General features: G+C 41.1%; 1 protein-coding gene across 1 annotated transcript; it reads left to right on the forward strand.

Annotated features, from left to right (window-relative positions):
- Window positions 1-2970: 2970 nt before the first annotated feature.
- Window positions 2971-5041, forward strand: LOC136422017 (ninjurin-1-like). Its single transcript, XM_066409627.1, has 3 exons — window positions 2971-3162; window positions 3471-3616; window positions 4066-5041. The coding sequence occupies exons 1-3, from the start codon at window positions 3016-3018 to the stop codon at window positions 4250-4252; spliced, it is 480 nt and encodes a 159-aa protein (XP_066265724.1). The 5' UTR covers window positions 2971-3015; the 3' UTR covers window positions 4253-5041.
- The last annotated feature ends 4241 nt before the right edge of the window (window positions 5042-9282 follow it).

Genomic DNA, 9282 nt, shown 5'->3' on the forward strand with positions numbered 1-9282 from the left:
GGGCCCAGTCGGGCAGCTTGCGGGAACGAAAAATATTATATAAAAGACCACGAAAGACAAAACGTAAGAAAATTACTCTTAAGTAGACATTGTGTATTTTCATGATATGCATATTTTATTTTTCGTTTTCGCGAGCAACCCGGCCGGGCCACGGCTTGGAAATGTGACCCTAGCATAACTTGGTTGACGACGAAAGATACCAAGGATTTAAAAAAAGATCATGACAACATCGATATCACATATACAGTTCAACTGTGAAAACTTAGCGTGATGTTAATAATAATAAGAATAATGATTGTTAGGGATTAGGAGGAAGGAACTTTGTTTGTCTTGGAGTGTGTTCGCAATAATTTGAATATTCTACGTCGACTGTGTGAGTCGGAAGATGCGTAACCGGAAATTGGCACGATGAGAAAGTTGGCTTGACCCGATTCCAAAGTTGCATAGGCATGAAAATGCACACAGAATTAGAAATAGCGATGAATTCATCATAATGGATAAAACAAAAAATTCACAAATTTGTACTGTAATGACTTTTGCTGACGTATGCTATCATAGAGTCAGTATACATGTTGGTACAGGTACATGGAATATATTTTACTACGAAGCTATTATACCGGTGCAATGGCCTAGTTGGTAGAGTGCTCGCCTTGCACACGGTAGGTCGCGAGTTCGAACCCCGGCCGGGTCATACCAAAGACTCTAAAAATGGTACATACTTCTTTCTCTGCTTAGCACTCAGTATTTGGGAAAAAGTATGGAAGTTAAACACACATCACTACCAGCGGACCAGCCCCCTGCTGTAGTGACTTGCACAAATGTGTGTGGCCCAAGGGCTATAGAAATGGAAATGGGCGCCACCCCTATGCGTCTTTTCAAGACGCCCGGGTCACTTTAACTTAACTTAACTATTCTATCAGGAAAGTAAGGATTCATGTACAACACTGAGCTGTAGAAAAAGGAATAGCTGTTGTTGTTGTTAACATAACGTTTCTTATAAACCATGATAGTGCTGTATAATTTTGTCCACCTTTTACAACATGCACATTATAGCCTGTCATGTATTTGCCAAATTACAAAGTTGTAATACATTTTTTATTGCTGAGGAAGTCCTGGTCATTTTTTTTCCTTCGGTCGAAATACCTACTAAAATACTCAATTTTCTTGTTGTCATTCGCTGAAAATGATACAAGTGATATATATGTATATCGTTGTCAAAGAAAAACATGTCTACTACAATATGTTTTCATTGCTCTAAAATAGTATCTGACTTACAGTACTTGTGTACTAAGCCGTCTCGAATATCGGATTTGGAGGTTGGAATCGATGTTTTTCCAATGTGTGTTCTTTCGCGTGGGTATGACATGAATGAAATTCAACACGGTACATTCCGCATCACCGTCGGTCTCGGCCCTCCCACGAGTCGGTCGCCCTCAGGCCCTCGGGCGACCTGACCCGCGGTCGGGCCGGTACCTCGGGCGATACGGAATGTACCGTGTTGTAGTCTATATTTATCTGACTTACAGTAACTTGTAAAATCTGACATCATAAGCCGCACCTACATACGACGAAATCAATTATGACTTGAATTCTATGTATTCGTGTCACACAATACAAAGAATCCTCGTAACAAAGTTGTACAACAAGTCTCGGGCTGAGCCTCTGACAGTGTTTTTGCACCGATCGAACTCTTCACTCGGGCACAGACGGGGCTAAGCTGGGAACATTTCCACATCCGTTGAGAGTCTTTAGGGGAATCTTTACAGACCCTGTCGTCCTTTGCTGCCCACCTCAGAATGTCTGTGACCAAGGCCTTTGACGAGAGACCAACGAATGTGCGGACAGAACAACAGGCGGGATTGGTAGGTGTGATCGGTGTGTATGTATACGTGACGAATACTTACTTATAGGAAAGCTGCTGCTGCCCAGTCACCACCTACACAGGGCTTTACATGTCCAGCCTGCAGCAGAGTGTGCAGATCGAGGATTGGGCTACACAGCCACAGGAGTGCCTGCAGAGGAGGACAACCTTCCCAGTGATCTTCGGAAGCGAAGAAGCAGCCATCATCATCACTTACTTATACGCTGTGGATATTCCTGCCGATATTTGATTCAATTCATCTCTTGATAGCTTATGGAGACCACAAATTTCATAACTCACTTTGACACGTACGAAATGATAATAATGTGTGTGTAATCATTGTGCACGTCTATCATGGTCGCCATGTTATAGTTTTAAAATCCATGTGTGGGCGTCGCTTATAATTGTAAGTTGTGAACATTCCAACATGCATGATTTAAAAACTTACAGAGACAAACTCTTTGTATACTTGAAATGTAGGTACCTACAATCACATGTGAACGTGGTTGTGTTTTTTTTGGCGTGTTCTTCTCTGGCTAAGACATTGTTTATTTGTAATTTATCTTACCCATGGCTGATAATAAAATCTATTTAGGACTATAATGAGTTGAAAACATGAAGAATTCTGCATTTGACATAGAGTTATATGTAGACATGACAATCGTGTACACTGAAAGACATTTCCTCGCCTCTTCGAAAACAAAAGACTTACTTTCCATACCAAGGGAAGGGTTGGCTAGGTTTACTCACCACTGGATTAGGGCACGGTTGATGTGGGGGCGGCTGTGCGTGCCAAATTTGAGTGTTGTTGAACAACTAATTCCTCGCACATGATTTCACAACTAACACTAACACGTCCAAACGCGTCTATAGTGACCATCCAAGTGTGTCAAATGGTTACAATAGACAGGTAGACTGTAGATTCTTAAGATTTGTGTCAATGGGAGAAATTATCTAGAGGCCACCAGAAAGTAGTCACAGTGGCCAGGTGTAGGTGTTCCTTATGAATAACTGGCCACTTAATTGCACTGAGGTTTAAAGGTAACGTTATATCTTGTAGGATAAACCAATGAATGTACCCTTTACTAACTCTTTATCCATAGTTAATTCCCGAAGAGAAGCTCCAACATGGGAAGAAAAAGAGATTCCATAACATGAGAGCGATGATGAAGGGTCCCAGCGTCACTAAGAGCGGACTGGATAAAAACAACTTCACCCAGAAGAAGACCATGGCGCAGGGGTTCATGGACATGGCACTGATGACGGCAAACGCCGCTCAGCTCAAACTGGTCCTGTATGAGGTCAGTCATGTAGAACCGTGTTCTTAGAATAGATATCTGTTCTATTCGGGGAATCGACGAATTATTTTCGAAGAATAGAACTTTTTTCGAACAATAGAATTCTTTTCGAATAATAGAATTCTTTTCGAATGATAGAATTCATTTCGTAAAATAGAATGCGGTTCGAAGAATAGAATGTGCACCTGTCTACTGTGACCAATTTTTAAAGTCCACTGAGTGGTCACTATGAACAGGTTTGACTGTGAAAGTAACAGGAGATCGCGATACATTTAACTCAAACAAATAATCTCCTTGTCGTTGATATAAAGGGCAGACATGGCCGAGTCTTCCTCTTCGAGTTCGTCATGTTCCTGCTGGTGTGTTCGATCATCGTGCAGATCTTTGTGGGAATTCTGTTGTTTATCAAGTCCCGCTACAGTATTGAGGACCCGGCGCACCACAAGCACGCAGAAATGTAAGCACTATTCATGACATATTGCAAGCTACTCTCGCATGCAGAGAGAAAATATGTTTTATCTCCTCTTCTGTAAAGTATGTCATGGAAGGTTGCAAAGAGGGATTTTTTAATCCAGGAAAACGGAACTTTTTAGATCTTGATTTTTAAATGACGTCATTTTTCAGATGTTGATTGTTATATCGTCACTGTATCCCTTTTTTAATTTGTGATTAACATTTGTTGTGTGACTTGATAGTCAATTAGCTACGCGTCAGCCAATATCGGATATGCTATACTCTGTAAATAAAGAACAGTGACAGAATTTTCATGATTTTTTTACCCGATGATTAAGACCACCGTAATGGTGTGTAAATTATGCCAATTAGGACTTCATTTATATTGTGATAAGACAATATCATTTGGCGAAGGTATGAGGTCGTGGAACTCAAGTTGCGTTTTGCTTCCAGGGCAAACAACTGGGCTACAGGATTGGTCATGATCGTCACAATTCTCAACGTCTTCATTTCCGCCTTCGTCATGATGGAAAAGTCCGCGCACGGATCACGAAGTGCGCATGCGCCTGCAGTCGGTGCCTCCGGACCCCCCACTTCCACCTGTCCTCCTTGCAACGCTACAACAGACGGAATAAACTGACAAAAATCTTAACTTGGTAGTTAATCTGTGTTGGCAAAATATAATGATAATGATAATAATAATGGTTTATTGGTCAGAAATTACCCGTGCAATGGCAGCCAGTGCTGAATTGCTGCAGGTTTTACAATCACATAATAAAGAACAGTTACATATTTGCTCCACACATGCACTTTGTGGAACTGTCGCAAGGGTCTGGGCGGCTGCCATTCGGTGCCAGCAGGTGACCTCAATACAACCTTCCCTAACCGAAGTCATTCTGATTCAAAGTTGGACTGTCATTTGCAAAATAGAAATTAGACTTACCCAAATTTTCGTCTGTCCAATTCCAGTCTGTTTCCAGAAATGAGCAATCCACCGCCATCAACTTTCTGCAAAGTGTGATCCACCGCTCACCGTTCTTTTACATGTTCTAGCGTGACATCACAGAAGCGGTGGATTTCTCATTCCTCTTAATAAGTCCAGAGTTAAGAGACGGGTCCACTGAAACGTAGTAAGCTCTTTTATTGTGTTCTTAACCAGATAAAACCTTATGGAGATTGCTACCAATTTTGCTGCTCCCTGTAATAGCTTAAAAACTTAATGACGTCAACGGCTTTCACCCTTAATAGACTTAGCAGGACAGCAAATAACACCATCTATTAGTTGGCACTGAAGCATTTAATTAGATTACGTTGCGGCAATGTGGTTAAGTATGGGGATTTGTATTTTCACACGCTTAATTTCGCTTTGCCTGAAACGGATTCGCTCAACGGTCTCACTTGTTTAGCAATAAATGGGTTACGAAAAGCCTGTTTATATCTTTTTCTCAAACACAATCTACGCTAATTTGTCATTAACTATCTGGTCCTACATACCATCATTGCAAGGGAGCGAAAAGAAGCAAAATCCGCCTTCTAGATTATTTTACTTATACCAGCTTGTATACGTGTTAGCTTTTGTATGACCTGTACTTAGACCAATGGGGCAAACATATGTACAATAAAGGTTTCATCAGTCATCATCCCTTCCTGACGCTAGGCACCCATTTTCACCTGGGTCGGGGGAGGAAAATAGTGTTAAGTGCCTTCCCCAAGAGGACAACATTGGGGCCTCCTAGGCAGTCACTGCACCTCGTCACTCAGCGCCGAGAGTCACGGTCGGCAAACCGTAACGAAATAATCGGCATGCCACCACCCCCTGTCGGCAACCTTGTTTCTTACATGTCCTCAAAACAAGCCCTAAACCACCCCTTAAACAAAGTTCAATCGGCTAATATCACGCAACGCCAGACGGCAACAAAGACGGGGCCATTTATGAACAGGGGGGTTGTTAGGTCAGGAAACAGAGCAAAGTGTTTCTGGTGTCCTAATCTTTTCAGGTGCTCTCGACGTCATTGTTTGCACGACGTCACGGTATTTTGGAGTGCAAACGACTTGTGTTGACCTAGGAGACCCTCCCCTGTTTCTAAAGCCTGGTCCGAGAGCCTCCCTTGTTTGTTAAACGCACTATCGCGTGTTTGCCTGATCCCTTGACACGGCCCTATAGCCCGGTGCTCGAGCGCTGAGGTCAGTCGTTACAAAACGGAACGTCAACACGTCGTAAAGGAATTTGTCGTCTGACAAGTGCATGTTGAGAGCAGTGCACCACCATTCGAGGGATTCGTGGTTGTTTCTTGTGCGTTTTCGGGCTTTCAGTGACTATTTCGTCGCCAAGAGGCTGCTCTATACAAGACGGGACGCTCAAAGCTCGTAAAAGAACCTGCCGGTTAACAAGTACCTTTTGAGGGTGCAATACCACCATACGAGTGGTACTCTGTGTGTTTTCTGAGGGACTTTCTACGCGAACGCATTTGTCAAGAGGCTACTCCATACAACGCAGTGCACCCCAAACTCCAGAACCTGTCGCTTGACAAGAGCTTCGAGAATGCTTTGCCACCAGCCGAGTGGTTCTGTCTGCGTTTTGTGAGAGCGTTTCTGTCAGAGTTTCTGCCCCAAGAGGCGAGTGAACGTGTCCTCTCGAAGTTCTTACAGTCTAACGGACTTAATCAAGATAGATCATCAGCGCTTTCAAGACAACAGTCGGAAGGAGTCACCTACAAGCAACTAGGATATTTTCTCTGTAGGTATGTTCGTTCTCTATTTCCTTTCAACACATAGACAACATTGCTTTTTCTAAAAACCGTAATATTCCCATTGACAGACCCATTTTTAATTTCGCAAACACAAAATGTATACGAGTACACTATCGGTAAGTCAAGTTTAAGTTCGTCAATTCAAATATATGCTGCTATCATTTTCCAATGACAGCGATATAACTATCATATATACATATATAAGGTGTAACCTTTGGTAGAATTGGAACGTTTCCTTCAATACCAAAAAACAGATCACCAATAATTCTCTGTAAGTCTGTTTATCCCAATAGCATGTAGTTTGTTTGACATCACAAAGGCAAATTGTCTGATCAATTGATAATGTTGCATGTCATCTATGAATTATGAATGTGACTTTTTGACCTATTTATACTAGCATGTATCAGAGGATCTGGTAAAAGATTGATTACTACTCACCCACAAAAGATCAACTAAATCCCCTGTTTTATGACATGATCTATCTTTCTATATCTGACTGCTATAACTATACTAAATTTAGACTTGAGATGACTTGAGTTGATAGGAAATGAGCTTTAACTGATCTTTATTGTTGAGATGCAATCATACTTAATCTACTTTTGCGCTCAAACAAAAAATCTATTTTTTCATATGTATAAACGTTAAAATGTGAGAAATCAATTCTGCCTCCTTATATATAGCTTTTACAAAAGATTGCCCTTTTTGTTCATATCGTAGTGAAAGTATGTAAGAACACTACTCATACAGATAAAACAAAAGAGGCATTACATATATGGAGGGGAAACACCTTCATTTTTCCACTTGGCAACCGGACTGTTTTCGTAACAGTACTTGTCAGAGAAAGAGTTGAAAAGTAGGAGGGCAAATATATCCAAGGCCACATACAGTCTTATACAGATATAAAAAAGACAGAGTAGACTTATCATACAGACGTGGTCCTCGAAGGCACTCCATTCATGAGCGTATAATACCCCGCCTGTCTTCTAAACCGAAGTACAAACACGGGATTAAACGTTACGTCAACAGTCCCGGTAACTATGGCGGTGGCTCCATACCCCCACCCGGCTTAGCAAAACATCCTTTTGTCGCCGGCAACACGCGAACCTTCGCTTCTTATTAGATTCATAACCTTAATTCATAATTAAGTGGGCTTTCCCACCGCGTACGCTAATTGTTAAATTCCGTATTCGACACCGTGAAAGAGGGAACCGCTTTGTAACAGGATAGAGGTATGTTTTACCCACTTCGAAGGCCATTTTGCGTGTAACTATGTAACGGCACTAGTTGTACGGAACGTCGCACTAACAAGGCGTTAGAATGAGGTGACTCGAGCGTTAAGCTAACATAATTAACTGGCGTGTTGTTGTGTACGCTGAGTGTTTGACGTTATTAAGCACTGGCCCAATGTCTAAACCTAATAACTTTGTGTTTAGTCCTTTCAATGACGTGACAATGCTATGGACTGATGTATACATTAAGTCAATGCGCTGGGGTTGGTCTTAAATACTAAATGTGTGAAGGGGGGGGGGGGGTAGGAGGAGCGCTATGAAGTGCATTATTTCAGATTCTTTATTTGGTTCCATCCATCCATGCATGAAGAATGGCTAAATATCAAGACACACCTAAGCAGTAGAATAGGTTTAAGGGCTCCCTTACGAAACTTACATTACACTTTGAGAAAATTGATTTTCTAGCATGAATGAAGCTTGAATATTTATCAATTATCAACTACTGTATCATTAATTAGCAGAGTCTGAATCAAAACCTTTTGAAAAGAATGAACTCATAGCATGTTTCTACATCCCCATTGGTTCCTTGAATACCCACAACTGTCACTTCTAATACGGATTTCAAAGACTCCAGCGGTATGTAACTACAGCACCAAAGGCCAAAACTCATGATTTATTAATGGACATTTGACATATCGATTTTACAGTGTTAAGAAAATAAGTTCGGAGACGTTGACAATTAACATGCCGTTGCGACAAAGATACGCAGCAATTTGCATTCACTTAATAATATGCATTCAATCTTATAGTGAAATTCACTATAAGATTGAATGCATATTATTAGGTTTTAATATCTTGCTATCGCACTCCTAAAGCTAGGGTCACATTTCCAATCCGGGGCCCGGTTGGTCAGTCTTTGGGAACGAAAAGTATGATATAATTAAAAGACAACAAAAACACAAAACGTACACAAAATTATTTAAGACCATAGCTTGTGCAAATTTATGGACATACACTTTGATTTTTCCTTTGCACAAACAGCCCGACCGGGCCCCGGTTATGCTTAGGTCACATTTCCAACCCGGGGCCCGGCCGGGCAGCTTGCGGGAACGAAAAATATGATATAAAAGACAACACAAGACAGAGAACGTTAAAAAAAACCACTCCTAACTACAAATTGTGTATTTTCTTGATATGCATTTTTTATTTTTCGTTTTCGCCGACACCCCGGCCGGGCCCCGGATAGGAAATGTGACCCTAGCATAATACAGATACTAAGACCATTTGATACTCAAAATTATGAAGACTATCTTCATATTTTGATTTTATGACTGTTCTTCAGTTAGTGGAGTAAAGACATGACCCTTTTCTAAAAATAATCGTACCTGTCATATTCAACATACTTCAAAAGCTTTCGTGCCTTTGGTGGTACTCAAGCAAAGGACAAAACTTATTATTTATTGATGTATATTTGATATATCGATTTTACTCTGTTAAAACAATAAGTTTGGGAGTCTGGACAATAAACATTCCTCTAGCACAGAGATATGTAGCGATTTTAATTTACCTGCAAAATGTCATGATTTATTTTACTGAAGTTGATACTGTAGTTTAAACAGGGATGGTTCATTCATGTTGAAAGGTGGGGGTAGAAAAAGCGATCAGTCCGTCAAGACTATGAAACAGGGCAC

This window comes from Branchiostoma lanceolatum, chromosome 16, assembly GCF_035083965.1.
Source record: "Branchiostoma lanceolatum isolate klBraLanc5 chromosome 16, klBraLanc5.hap2, whole genome shotgun sequence".
Classification (NCBI taxonomy): domain Eukaryota; kingdom Metazoa; phylum Chordata; class Leptocardii; order Amphioxiformes; family Branchiostomatidae; genus Branchiostoma; species Branchiostoma lanceolatum.

What these genes read in the sequence shown, in the direction of transcription:
- LOC136422017 (XM_066409627.1), top strand. Translation starts at nt 3,016, where the DNA reads ATGAGAGCGATGATGAAGGGTCCCAGCGTCACTAAGAGCGGACTGGAT. An exon ending in TCAAACTGGTCCTGTATGAG is followed by an intron (nt 3,163 to 3,470) that starts GTCAGTCATGTA and finishes GTTGATATAAAG; the next exon opens with GGCAGACATGGCCGAGTCTT. An exon ending in CACCACAAGCACGCAGAAAT is followed by an intron (nt 3,617 to 4,065) that starts GTAAGCACTATT and finishes TTTTGCTTCCAG; the next exon opens with GGCAAACAACTGGGCTACAG.